The sequence below is a fragment of the Equus asinus genome, chromosome 3, assembly GCF_041296235.1.
Source record: "Equus asinus isolate D_3611 breed Donkey chromosome 3, EquAss-T2T_v2, whole genome shotgun sequence".
NCBI lineage: Eukaryota > Metazoa > Chordata > Mammalia > Perissodactyla > Equidae > Equus > Equus asinus.
This window is the reverse complement of record NC_091792.1, coordinates 102,312,549-102,327,204: the sequence shown is the minus strand read 5'-3', so window position 1 is coordinate 102,327,204 and position 14,656 is coordinate 102,312,549. Positions and strand designations below refer to the sequence as shown.

General features: G+C 39.9%; 1 protein-coding gene across 1 annotated transcript; it reads right to left on the bottom strand.

The window, feature by feature from the left end:
• Positions 1–8,374: 8,374 nt before the first annotated feature.
• CXCL9 (C-X-C motif chemokine ligand 9) lies at positions 8,375–14,454 on the bottom strand. Its single transcript, XM_014865827.3, has 4 exons — positions 14,298–14,454; positions 13,052–13,178; positions 11,714–11,798; positions 8,375–10,601 (listed from the first exon to the last, which is right to left on the bottom strand). Exons 1-4 carry the CDS (start codon positions 14,431–14,433, stop codon positions 10,497–10,499), a joined length of 453 nt encoding a protein of 150 aa, XP_014721313.2. The 5' UTR covers positions 14,434–14,454; the 3' UTR covers positions 8,375–10,496.
• Positions 14,455–14,656: the final 202 nt, after the last annotated feature.

The window sequence follows — 14,656 nt, the reverse complement described above, 5'->3', positions numbered from 1 at the left end:
TATCAAGCCTCAGGGCCTTCACAGTTGCTGTTTCCTCTGACCTAAGCACCACAAGTCTTGCTCTCTCACTTTCCTTGGGTCCCTGCTCAAGTGACATCTTATCAGGGGGCCTTCCCTGACCTCCCCTCCTGCTTTCCACCCCACACCCACTTCTCCTGCTTTATTTTTCTCCATAGCCCTTATAAGCCTCTGGCATAGTATTTATTCACCAGCTTAATTGCTCGTCTGTCTTTCTGCAGTAGAACGTGGGTTTAATGAGGACTTTGTTTTGTTCCCTGCTCTATCCTCCACACTTGGAGCACACACGACACAAACAGGTAATCAGTTAATATTTGTTGAATGAAGGGACATTTTCTAGTCTCTTCCACTTCTTCAATTGTGTGATTTTTAAAGTAAAAACTTAAAATATCTTAGACATCCACAGGTGAAATTTACCTCAAATCAGTAAGTGACTAATATACGAATTCTAGTTATTATTTCTCTCATTAGAAACCAGCGATATTGACTGTGTTCAGAAAAGCCAGGCATGTGTGAGTCGTTTGCTAATTAAAACATTGTTTTTAACAACTATTAGAGTAGCCACTGGAGGGAGCACTTGCTTTTCTTTTTAACAAGAAAATTACACCGTTTGACAAAATGACCACGTAAGAAGGCGACAGGAAAGTTCTTTTCAAGGCTAATTTAATTTTTCATTGTTCTTTATCTCTCCCGCCCCCCCCCCCGCCCAGCTTTATTGTGAGTTTCGCCCACAATCCCACCTATCCTTTCCTCCTTGTGGACAGTGAGAACTATTGGCTCTGCCTTTGGACAAATCGACCCCAGGCTCAAGAGGGAGTAGTTCCACCATCCTTTTTGGATTTTTTTCTCTTAAATCACAACAGTCAAGTTTTTAAGGTCAAAATGTTTCTCAAGAACCATCTAATGGTTTTTATTTTTTATGTCTTTATACTTAAAACCTCAAAGGATGATAACATTTCAGATTGCTTTGAAAGATCTTCAGTGATTTTGTGAATCTAGAGAAGAAGACCAGTTCCTTTGAAGATAGACCACTGCACATTGTATCAATAGTTAATCTCATAATGGGTAACAGAAACAAAGGCTTGCTCTCATCCTTTTGCTAGATTTCTTGAGTATGCCAGATGAACCTGATGCAATACCTTATATTGTAAGATCTGCTGTTACTGTTGGATTGATTCAAACTACATAAAGACTATTAATGTGGCTGAGTTTGGATGCTCATGATTTTCATCGTTGTAGGAACCCATTAGGAAAATTCCCAGCACAGTACTCAAGATCTTCTAATACCACTATATAATTTTTCCATCTCATAGGAAATATAATAGGCTATGGCTAGTATTTTTTATTTTTAAGCAAGGTATATGAGGATTTTGAGGTGCGTTTTCAGAAGACAAGTTACAATAAGGGGAGAGAACATGTAATGTATATAAGTTCCCTATTTCTTTCTTTGCTTATAAAGCACGTTGGCTTGCTTTTTTTGTTTCTATAAGTTATTAGGAAGAAAATTGTTCCTCTGTAACTCAAACGATATGAAAGTTGTGGTGAGATGTCTTCGAGGATCCACAAACTCAAGGATTTTATTTATTTCAGGAAATAAATAAAATTGGTGAGAATACCGCTCTCTCCTCCCCTGGAATGTTCTCCTGGTTAGATCCTCAGGGACTCAGTTACAAAAGGAATAGCACCCCGTCTGTTGTCTGCCCCCAACCTGAGGGACCCACATGGGGGTAACTGGACAACTGGAGAATCTCACCTTCAGACGGAGGAATGGAACTATGTGGGAACTACCTGGACATTAGTTGGCATTGCATTTGATAGGGAATAAACAAAGAATGAAACCTTTTGGATTCTTCTAATTTCCATCTCACTGTTATCAAAATAATCTAAGACCGGAGAAGTGGCCTTCTCACATTTTGGCAGTCCCAAACTAGTTCCCTATGGCAGTTTATTTTAAAATAGAAACATATTTAAAGGAGTACAGGGAATATCATTGTAAAAGGTGGTCAGGTTAAGCCATCAGATATCCATTAAGCAAAAACCATGGTGTATAGGACGGAACAGTGAAAGGGGATAGTGTTTTGAGAAAAACTTCAGAGATCATAGTCTCTTGTGCTTCAGTTTGCAGATGAGGAAACTGCTACTCAGAAGTATGAGACTTGTCAAGGCTGCACAGCCAATGAGTGACAGGACCAGAAATATCTTCCAGTCTCTTGATTTCCAGGGTCCTGGTTGTACTTCTATCTGTAAGGTTTCTCCCAGTGTTAAAAGTCTGTGTTTGGGGCTATAGGAGAGAATAATAAAGATAACAGCAGCTAATACTTATTGATCAAAATAAAAAGTGTATGTAACCTACGTCGCTTGGGTTCTCCGGGAAGCAGGCCCTGAGACAGAATCAGAAGTGCAAGAGGTTTATTGGAGGTAAGTTTATAAAAATAAAAGTGGGAGGAAGCAGAATTGGGCAGACACTGCCTCAGACTATGAAGCAGATCTGATAAAGTCTTAGTCAACCCAATGGGTAACTCCAAACTAAAGATTGCCCAGCAGGGAGTCCCGCATTGGGCAGAAATGACCAGGCTTTAGTATTCCTTCTAGACTCAGTCAGAGGCTGCTGGCTGCCCAGTAAGAACGTGGCCTCAGCTTGAAACCTAAGGTAAGTCCAAGGTGCTGCAGCTGGAGGCTGTCAGCTGACTGCCCTCCTTGCAGCTGAACAGCAAGTTCTTTGTTGAAGGGTAATCCAAGCAGCACACCTCCGTGGCTCCCACATAACCCAAGTGGCCCCAAAGTTCTCTAGCCTTCTGGAGTCATCTTCATATCCAAATAAAGTGACTTAAGTCTCTATCCTATCAATTATGAGAGATCCAAAACCTTTCCCAATATTTCCAGAGAGTCCCAGGAAGGCTTGCATTTAAAACCGAATGTTACACAGCAGTGTTTTAAAGCTGATCATCCCAACACTGGAAATTTCTCACTGGTCTTCTTTACCTTTACTCCAGCCTGTTGTCACTTTTACAATCCCCCCTCCCGTCTCCCCCTACTGCCTCTCTTTTTGCTGTTCCAGGATCCCCAACACCCTCCCTAGCTGCCAGAGATAATTCCTGTTTCCTTATTATTCAGAGAAATGTAGCTCACTTTTAACTTCCAGTCCATAAAAACTCCTACGTGTCTGGCCTGAATCAAAGGCTCCAAACTAGAGATATCTGCCTTGAGGTAAATTTTGCTACTTTTAACATTGTAGAAATGATTGCTGACATTTCTCTTTTTAAGTAAAAAAAGTTTTTCCTGTTTTATGGCTTATTTTGACTTTTCTCCTCCCACACTTAGAGATTTTGATGTTTACTTCCTCTCTCCAGAGAAAGTTCAGGTTGTCTACTCCTATGTTAAGGAAAGCTAACGATAGCTGGCTGGGCCTACTTGTTCCCACACTCTACACAGAAGGCAGAGGCCGAGGCCTGGTTCCGTGCAGATGGAGATAGCCACAACTCTTTATTTCTTTCTTTTTAAGCAAAACAAATTCTTTATGAAAACTGTCAACTTGAAACAGTATAATGAAATACTACATGTAAAGGGTTTCTTTATTTGTATAGCAAACTTTTAAAGAACACAAATAGTTACATATAATTTGACACCTTTCCCTCTCATCTTTTATCAGTTTGGCCCGGTTCATAATCTTATCTGCACACTTAGATTTAATTGCTCCTTTGTGACTGACTGACTTCTTTAAAATGTAGCATCAAAAACCCTCCTGGGAACTTTACACTAACTTGGTATCAAAATGCCTCAAGTGATCTCTTGGTCTGGTGACTACTACCAAGGAGCTAATTAACTCCTTGTCAGTAAGGAAGGTTGCTTGTTTTCCCTTCTCACTTAATTTCCTCTTCTCTGTATACAGGCCAAAAAAGAAAGTGACAGTATTCTAAAGTACCTGAGATTGCAATCTCTCTCTTTATCTTCCTTTCTAATAAGAAAGCAACTTTCCATTTTCCCAGGAGGGATAAAGAAATCTCAAATAGCTTTCTCCCAATTAAACTGACTGAAAGATCACTCGTCTTTAAGTTCAAAAGTACAGTTTAAAGATTAAACATCTTTACTGATTTCTTTACTGGTTGCTCTAATATAAACTTTGTTTGGATACAGACTGCTTTCTGGTATAGCAAAATAATTTAAGTTTTAAATCAGAGAAAAATTCTTAATGGTTAAAGTCACTTTACGACAGGGCAGTCACAGGGGTAGGATTTCAGTGTCACCAGGAACATTCTGGAATGGAGTCATGGAAAAGCAAGACTTGAATCCTGTAGAGGTGGGAGTCAGATAGATGGTGGGGGGCATTGAAGGGAACAGTGAATAAGAGAACATGAGCAAAGCTGAAGGTGGAAGTGAGCATGGTATGTTTAGAGGATTGTGGTAAGCGTAGCTGTGATTGACTGGAAAAGGCCTGTGTCAACCGAAATAAAGAGTTTAGGTGATATTAGTGAAGGAGTTTGTTTAATAATCAGCGTGAGGGGTTTGAATCCTGGGAAAACAGTGCAACGGAGCGCTCTGATGGAACTGCTGCGAGGTGTGTCAGTTTAAGTGCAGCTTGTATCTCTTTCAGAAAACAGTGCACGTGCAGGGAAGAGGAAAAGGAAAAAAGCTTACTACTAGATTTCATACATGTTAAAAAAAGGGATAGAATACATCTGGGCTTTTCTCTAGATTAACATAAACAAAATTCTTTGGTTATACATTAAACAAGTTCAGAGATGCTGATGTTATCGATGTGTGGAGGGAGGCAAGGACCTGGGTCATTAATTACTCTCTCAATCTCTATGAAATGCAGCTGGAAAGTGTAAGGGCGAGCTACCCTTTATCTTTTCCTGTTGTGGCTCTGTCCAGCTGGCCTTTTCAGTCATGAGATGTGGGGGCTGCAAGGTCATCTTGACACAGGCTGAAGATGGCCTGCACAGCTGCTTCACAGGACAGCATGGATTTTATTGTACTGACTTAAAGCCTATGCACTTTGCTTGCCAGATTTATCTGTTAGACCAGAGTTTGTGTGTGGGGGGGGATCCCAAAAATCTGTCCACACTTGGAAGAAAATTTAGGGTGAAGCATAAGTCAATCAACCAGAAAATACATACTCTATGCTTCCTAAGTGCCAGGCACTGCTATAGGCACTATGGATGCAGTAGTGAAGAGGACAAAGTTTTCTGCAGTCAAGAAACTTAATGTTTGTGGTGGGGTGGAGGACAGGGAATAACTATATAAACATTTTTAAAAGATAATTTCAGCTTGTGATGAAGTTTGATTGATTTATCTGAATGTGATAAAAGAGAATGCAACAGACTATCGTCACCAGATTTTTTAAATTGTGTGCCCTTCTGGGTACAATTAGAACAGGCATCTCCCGTGTGTATGTTTTATTCCTTTGTTAGTTTACGTCTGCATTGTTACTATTATCTTCCATATGAATTTCTTTTTTTTTTTTTTTTGAGGAAGATTAGCCCTGAGCTAACATCTGCTGCTAATCCTCCTCTTTTTGTTGGGGAAGACTGGCCCTGAGCTCACATCCATACCCATCTTCCTCTACTTTTTGTGTGTGAGACGCCTACCACAGCATGGCTTGCCAAGTGGTGCCATGTCTGCACTGGGGGTCTGAACCGGCGAACCCTGGGCCGCCGAAGCGGTACATGTGCACTTTTAACCGCTGTACCACCGGGCTGGCCCCTTCCATATGAATTTCTTAGTAGGAATCTTTTAAAGCCACTTGGCCATTTTGTGAAGTTTGGGTTAGTTAGCACTCTATTTTATAATCCTCATAATCCTGGTTCTAGTTTGGAGTTAGTCAAAGAGGACAGTTACCCACATAAGTGACAATCCATTGTTGCAATGTGCATAAAGCGACTGGCTGAATGAGGGCACGTGTCAATCTCTCCTAGTTGTGGAATTCCCACTTTATCAGCATGTGACATATGACCACCTGACAAATGTATCAAGTGAAGCTGCCAGTCTCAATTCCTGGGTTGGGATTTATAGTAAGTTTTCAGTCCTTTTTTATACTTCTAGACAAAAAAATGTTTAAATACTCTCACTTCATCCACCCCTTACGGTGCACACACTCCACTTTGAAAAGCACTACAATTGAGAGGGTCTGGGGCGAGGATGGCTATTTCACTAAGGGTGACAAGGGAATGAGATTCTGTGACATTTAAGCTGAAACTCAAATGATGAGGCAGGAACAGCCATGCACAGAACAGGGTATCAGCTAGGGAAGTAGAGCCACTCTGAGTATGATGGGAATAAAGGATTTACCACAGGAATCAGATCTGACACAGATGAGAGAGGATCTCAGAATGTAAAAGTCTGGGGGGGACAGTCAAGGGATTGGAGAAAGATTCACTGACCAATCCTACAGAAGTACTGGTACAGTTGGACAAGTCAGAGTTTGTGAGAAAATCCAAGAAGTCAAGCTCATCCAGCTGCCAAATTGGGACTGCTAGTGGCCTATGGGAAGCTGTTTCTGTGTAACTACTGCCTCTGTGGGTCCACTTCCAAGTACCTGATGGAAGGCCTGGGAGCACTGGTGGTCACAAAACCAGCAGTCATGAAGATGAGGTGAATGCAGAAGAGAGCAAGGGCAAGATGGGCTTCACTGGATATCACTGTGTCTGTTGCTATATCTAATCAAGAGTAATGGCCATTCCTTCACTTCTGCCTTCCAACTCTCACACAAGTGTCTCTTTGGCTAACTATAATCTAGACCTACATAGGCAGAGGATTCTGGGAAACAGAGTTCCCAGCTTAACCAAGCTGATATAGCACAACCCAGCACAACAGGGAACAGCATATGCAAAGATCCTGAAAAGGAAATGAATTCTGTGTGTTTGAGAGACAGAAAGAAGGTGAGGCTGAGGCTCAATAAGTGAGGGGGAGGGTGAAGGCAACATGGTCACAGAAGCAGACAGAACCCAACTCATACAGGTCTTGGTAGGTCTTGGTATGTTTGACTTAATTCTTTTGTTTTGTTTTGTTTTGTTTTGTTTTTTGAGGAAGATTAGCCCTGAGCTAACTACTGCCAATCCTCCTCTTTTTGCTGAGGAAGACTGGCCCTGAGCTAACATCCATGCCCATCTTCCTCTACTTTATATGTGGGACACCTACCACAGCATGGCTTGCCAAGCAGTGCCATGTCCGCACCCTCGATCCAAACTGGTGAACCCCGGGCTGCCGAAGCGGAACGTGCGCACTTAACCACTGCGCCACCGGACTGGCCCGTTTGACTTAATTCTAAATTACAGGATTTTAAGCGAGGCAGTAGTATTCTGTGAGTTATGCTTTGAAAGATCATTCTGGCTGTCATGAATGGGAGGGAAGCAAGGGAAAAGTTGAGAAAAAGAGGCAGCAGGGAAAATAGGAGGCCATTGAGATAAGCCTAGGAAAGAAACAATGATGGCCTGGACTATGAATAAAAATGTAGATATAGAGAACTGGTCAGACAGGCTTTTGGTCTTATTTCTCCAACATATTTTTTCAGTCCTGGAAACATCTGTCCGGGTATGAGATGTGGAACACTCTCTGCTGCGAGGAAGGTGCCGCAGAGGTAAGAGGTCAGGGAGGGTTGGGACTGACACTGAGTACTTTCTATGCACCAAGATCCATGCTAGGCCTGTTTCTCACAATAATCCTGAATGAAGAAACTGGTGCACAGGGACGTTAAATAGTATACTTGAACCAAGGTCACACAGCTATAAGTGGTGGGCTTCTGATCTTAACCAGGTATGGCAGAATCCAGAATCTTTGCTGTTTCCACAGCGTCCTGCTGTTTCTTAGGTTAAGGCTCTTGTGGGTAGTCATGTCCATCAGCAGCAGCTGCTTCCTGCCCAAACGTCACACCTGTCTGGCCTCTCAAGGGTACCTCAAAGGTACAAGACTGATATTCTCCAGCTTCTTACAGACTCCACACTGCATAATACTTCCAGCCCAAGTTTCCTGGACTCTTAAATAACTTATCCTATGTTTAGGTCCCCACTATAACTACTTGAGGCTTTATAATATTTAAACATATATACTTTTAGGATATGGAAAACAGGACATTTTTGGTTTCCTGGGTGTCTATCTCATTGGAATAGCATTATCCTTCAGGATTAGGAAAAAAGTTGCATTCCACATAACTCTTACAAATCAATGTTGTTATAAGGCATTGTTGTCATATTTTCCATAGAAGTTTTTTCTGTCCCCAAAGAGCCCCTTAAAGGGCTTCCATGTCTTTATCTCAATTACACCTTATCTGGGATGAGAGCAAATGAATAAGGACATGTGAGAATTACTGTTAAACATGTAATAGTTGAGGTGCATGTTCAAGATGTTAAAAAAATCAAGATTTATTTTCTGATAAATGGTCCATTTATTGATACTATTGTTTTTTAACAAAGAAAATATTTCAAAGTACAAAGTATATATGTTAATACTTTTTTCAACTTAATTATTTGCTTAGAGAGTATACATGTATATATAAATGCTGAGTGATTATCATGTATATATATACGTCATACTTAGTCAAAACATGTGGTCTTTGGTTATTAGTTATATACAGTCCAATTTTCCTGTGAGATGCATAGTAACTGGGTCACAGACTCTCCAATTATGAAACATTTAGATATTTTAGGGGAGTTACATGGAAGGAGCTGAAGAGTTTTATGAGAAGATCTTGTTTGGTGGGATTATCACTGGGCAGCACTGAAAATCATCTGCAATGTAAGAAGTGACAAAATTTGGGAAAGTAGGTCTAACTTTAAATTCTGGCCAAAGACATCCTCTCCTACACGATTCACTGCACCTCCTCTTTCCGGGGGTTTCCAAGCCCCGCTGAGGCTAACTGGGCACCAACCAGGCCTCCACTACCAGGATGTGCTACTCCACACCCCCTTTCTTCATGAGAGCTGATGTGGTAATCAATAATCATAATACTTTATAGACTCTGAAACAAGTTAAACTAACAATGAAATTCATATCTACCTAAAATGAGTTTTCAAAAGGATCTTGGTGTCTTTCTTGTCAGATCATAGAAAACTGAGGCTTGTCAGGAATGGTATTGAAGGAATTTTTGAGGGAAAAGGTTGGACACTGGTTGGTCTCTAAAGCCCCTTCGCATTGTAAGATTCTATGATTCTAGGAATCCTGTATATTTTATGAAAACAGTTAACAATATCCACAAATGTTTAAGTATTTCTTGGGAGAGGTCAAGTTAACATCCTGCCATAATAAGTCATAGATGTTGCATCACCCCTGGTCCCTGCAGTGACAAAGGCCTGAAGACAAAGAGTCAAAGAGCTTACCAGGGGTTAGACAATATGGAGTAGCCAGTAAATAGCCAGCTCCTGCTCTGAGGAGATGGTCTGGTTGCCCGCCTATCTCTAACAACTGCAATTAAGAAATTATTCAGAACCTAGTTCCATAGTCTATTAGGAATTGTGGCAGATTCATGGAAACAAACTGTGGCTCCTGCCCTCAAGGAGCTGACAATTTAGTTGGAGAGACAGAATAAAGACACAAAAAATAATTAGAAAACAATTAAATGCTCACCTGTGTGGTATGGAACACAAGTGAAATAGGAATTTTAAGATAATCCAAGTGTCCAAAAGGTTTTATTTAAGAGGCAGTATTAAACTGAGCCTTGAAGACTGGATCAAGTGAGGATGAGTGGGGAGACGGTGGCGTTCCTGTGGGGTGTTGGGGAAAGAGTGAGAAAGGAGTAGACCCAGGTGAATGAGAGCACGATCAGGGTAGTAGAAGAGGCAGGCATTGAACTGTGGTAGGACAATGAGGAACTGGCTGGACTGAAGCAGAGGGGAACAAGAAGAAACAAAGTGGTCAGCCTGGGCAGGCAAGATGGAGTCGCATGGCCTCAAAAGATAGACAGAAGGTTCTGAAAGCCAAGTGCTAGTGTTCTCCAGTGGTGGTCCCCTGAAACAACCGGCATAGGTCTCTCAGATACATTGTATGGGAGCCCTCTAGACTGATTCAAATACAGACGCTGATGGCCATGGCAGCTTGGTGAGGTCCAGCTCGATTCCGAGCTGCTTGGCTTACCAGCATGCTGACAGGCTGGGGCTTGCTGACATGTGCCTCAGAATACTCTCTGGGGACTGCAGTCTGTGGCCTGGGGAGACTAGGGCTGCTTTCCCAGGCAGCTGTTGTGTGTGGGATGTGGCTGTGTGGGCACTTGTCTAGATGTGGGCGTTACTAAGATTGTGGTCTTAAGCATGATGAAATTCAGTTGGTTGGAGTCAGAAAAACAAAGACAAACTATAGCCTCTAACAATTCTTAACATTTGGATTTTAAAAGCACTTTCTAGCTTTAATTATAATTTCATAATAAAGCTTTAAATGTTCTAGTCAAATCCACAAGCTTATGTATTAAGATGGCATCCCTCTTTGAAATTATGTCAGTATAATTAAAAAGAATCTGTTCAACAGAAAATACTTGTTGGTAAAGGGGTGGCTTATGTAGCCTTCTTTTGACGAGGACGTTGCCATTTTTTAACTTTTGGAAAGTTCTTGTTTTTCTGATGTTTTTTCCCTTTCTTTTGCTTTTTCTTTTGGCTGACCTGTGAGGAGAGGAAAAAAAGGGGTAATGTTTCTTTATCTTACCATTTTTCCTTCCTTATATTATAATTGGACTCTCCAGACCGTACAGGTCTCAAAAACTGTTTAAAGTTGCCTCACTCTCAAAGGGGCTCCTTTTGATTCTCTCAACTTCATTCACTTTGAGAAGGAGGCAACAGCCTTCTAATGGGTCTTCTTTTGTCCATTCTCCTGGTTTATTACAACCCTCACTCCAACCTTGCTTATGACCCACCTGTCCCAATTACAACCATCCGAGGTTGATATTGTTATCATGCACTTTTTACACATAAAGACACTGAGGCTTGGAGAGGGTGACTTGCCCAAAGTTGCACAGCTAATATGTGGCAGAGCACTGTCTGTGAGATTCCAGAAGCCAGGCTCCCAACTACATATTCTGTGGCCCTCTTCAAACTTCACTCCTTAGCATGCCATACAGGATTCTTCGCACTTTGTCCTCGTCTGCTTTTCTACCTCAATCCCTTCACTCCTTCCACACAAACTCCAGCCACATCACTTGAGGTTCCCTGAACACAGCAAGCTCTCTCATAATTCTACTCTTTTTTTCCATGCTGTCCTTACCCTCCTGGTAAACTACTTAGCCTTCAAGACCCAAATTATGTGGCACCCAATATGAAAAGACTTCCTTAAACCTTTCTCCCTGCTCCTCCCTCCAGCAAAGTTAATTACTCCTATGATCTTCAAGATTCTTGTACTTTATACGTTTCTTTACTTTATATTTCTCACATTGTACTATAATTAATTGTTAGCATATTTCCTACAGCAGGAAGGGACTATATCTTATTACCTTTCTATCCTACAGGTCAACCATTCAATTCAATACATATTTACTGTATTAAATAAGAAAGACAAGCTCCATACCCTCACGGAACACAGATTCTAGTGGGGGAGATACCCAACTGATACTATATGCAGGAATACAATTATACCTCAAGGGGATGACAACATTCTAGGAAAAACATAGGAGCATAATAATATGAATGAAAAATGTATCCTTAAAAGAACTACATAGAGACTTTGTCTTCCACAGTTAATTTCTAAAAGAAAGAAAATTTTCTTTCTCCCTTTCACCAACCTGTTTCTCCCACTCTTTAATCAATTCTTTCACTTCTGCTGAATCTGGGTTTAGACATGTTTGGTCTCCATTCTTCATTGTAGCACTGCCAAGGAAACAGCAATGAGATTTTTTTTTTTGACTTTCAATAATTTAAATGCTTCGTCTTACCCCCAGAATTCAAGTCCCCAATTAGAATGTATTTGTGTCAACACTATAAGCATCTGAGACGTCCAGTCTTTTTCCTGCCTTTTAATTTTCTAAGTGAGTGAGGGGACTTAGATAAATTTCTAGGATAGCCTATAACCCCAATTTTGAAAAATCCAAAAGGTATATGCAATGGGAGAAACTTACGTCTAAGGATATTTGTTTTGTTGTGTGAAAATCGTTATTTACGCTTAAGTGGAGAAGCAAAACAGAAAGTTGTCAATATATCTCCTTTTTTTTTGCATAAACAATGAAAATAAGCATGAATCTTGCTAAATTTTCTAATGAAACTACTTAAAATGTAATAAAATGTTTTCCTAAGACAAGATTAACAGAGTGGTTGAATTTTTATAAATTACTTACAGTTGAATTCCAGGAATAATGTAAAGATTTTTTTGTATATATCATCCTTGATTTAGGTTTCAAAAGACTTGAAATATGCATATCCTTTAACCTAGCAATTCTAATCTTACAAAAGGAATTATTAAGAGGAAAGAATTAGAGACACAATATTGCCACAATAGCAGTTCAATTTCAATAGAAAAATTGGAAGTAACCTACATTTAGGCATAGTTCATTAGATTATGGTACATTCATATGATGAAATACAATTTGGCTATTAAAAATGACATTACTAGAAAAAAAGGTGTTATTATAGAAGATTTACTGACATGAGAAAATGTTCATGATATAGTGTTAATGAAAACGATTATAAAACAGTATGTAATGTAAGACTTTATATTTGTGTATCTATATTGCGTATATAAATATATGTATATATATCTTGTGTCTATATATGTACATACAAAGCAAATGAGACAGATTTGGAAAACTATATACCAAGGGCTTAACAGTATTTGTCACTGGATGGTAGGATTATAAATGATTTTTATTTTCTTCTTTTGGATTATCTGCATTAAACATTTTCTACAATAAACATATATTACTTTGGTAATATATCATCTTTGCTTCCTAATCTCTACCAGAAATTCCTTGTTTTTTAGAAGAAAAGAAAGAAGTACCAGATTTATGGAGGGGCAGCCATCTGAACTTTAAGTGTCTGTATGGGCAAGCATACTGAGGGTAATATTCACACTAAATTTAACGTTCCTGCCAATACGGTGCATGTGACTTGGATAAGTTTTTACTTACATGATTTCAGTTGTCTCACAAGAAGGGCTTGGAGCAAACTGTTTAAGGTCCTTTAACAGTTTTGGGCGGATCGTCCCTTGGCTGGTCTTGATGCAGGAACAGCGTCCCTTCCTCATTACCGGAGCTCCTAAGGGAAAGAGAAAAAAAAGAACACACTGATTTAGCGTAATGTCTCAATTTAGGTGATCCATCAAAATGATACATTTGACTTAGACTATCATTTACTGAGTGTCTGTTAATCATTACCACAAACTTTTGAAGTTGGTATTATCTCCATTTTACAGATAAAGAAGCCAAGGTTCAGAGAAGTTAAGTAAAGAACAAAGTCATTCAGCTTTTAGGGAGCAGGTGCAGGGTTTCAGTGCAGGTCTCTTTGAGTCCAAAGGCATTGCTCTTAACTACCATACCTTACAACCTTAGGAAAAGACATTTTCACAATATCTAATAAATGCCTATGACAGCTCAGACACACAGATACCTAATTCATGTGTGCTATGTGGACCGCAGTTTCTTAAGCAACTCCTAAAGCCATTTATTATCTGACCTCAGTGGAATAGAGTTGTTGTTGGTTTGGAGAGAAAGCTCCACTTATAATAACCAATTACCACCACCATCCTCATGCTCCCCACTGCCTTGCTTTTCAATAGTGCTTTAAATTTTTAAAAACTCTTTAAAATACACGATCTTCATTCCTTAATTCTTTTATTCATTCAACATATATTTACTCAGTGCTTACTATATGTCATGCATTGTGCGGTAGGTAGAAAAAGCATAACTATAAAAATCTCCATTTTACAGCTGAGGAAACTGAAGTCTAGAAAAGTTCACTAATTTGCCCAGGGTAACAAAGGTAGTTAGTAAACAGATTAGGGACAACCTCTCTGATTATCGGATCCTTAATTGGTTAACCACAGACATACTTATCAAGAAACAACACATCAGGGTGACAAAAATAGTTTAGGAGACAGAGTTTTTCATCTTATTATCACCCAGTTCAACACGTTTATTGAACACTTCCTACATGCCAGCAACTGACACACCTAGACCAAGAAGTCTTGTGTTTGTCTTGGCAGGTCCAAGATATGAACTTTGGATAATCGATCACGTCACCGAGAAGCTTTTATGAGTGACTCACATCACATTCCAATGCATACAAAGCAATCACATTTACTGAGCAAATCAAGAGGCTTTTATAGTGATTGATATCTCTGACTTAATTAACCTGATATAACTCAGAGGCCCTTACCTTGAACTCCAATCAGAGTCAGGAAGATGATACCCAAAACGAAAGGAACACCACTTTTCTTCATAGTGGTAGAATGGAGTTTCTCTGAGTCACTCCTGTATTGGATTTCACGCCTGAGAAATTTTTTAGAGAACATGCTCTTGGAAATCACATTTATTTAGGAAGTCCATTTCCCTCCTAAACTCTGATTGGCTGGTGTTCTTAGCTGATCTAGCTAAACTGACCACAAACTTAATTGTGCTGGGGGAAATCCTACTCTCAGATCCAAGGGAATTTCTGCATACTTCATTTCAATTTCACATAAATGGGTGGTTTATAGTAAGAGATGTGAAACCAGCATCACTGTCAGCCTTTAGCAC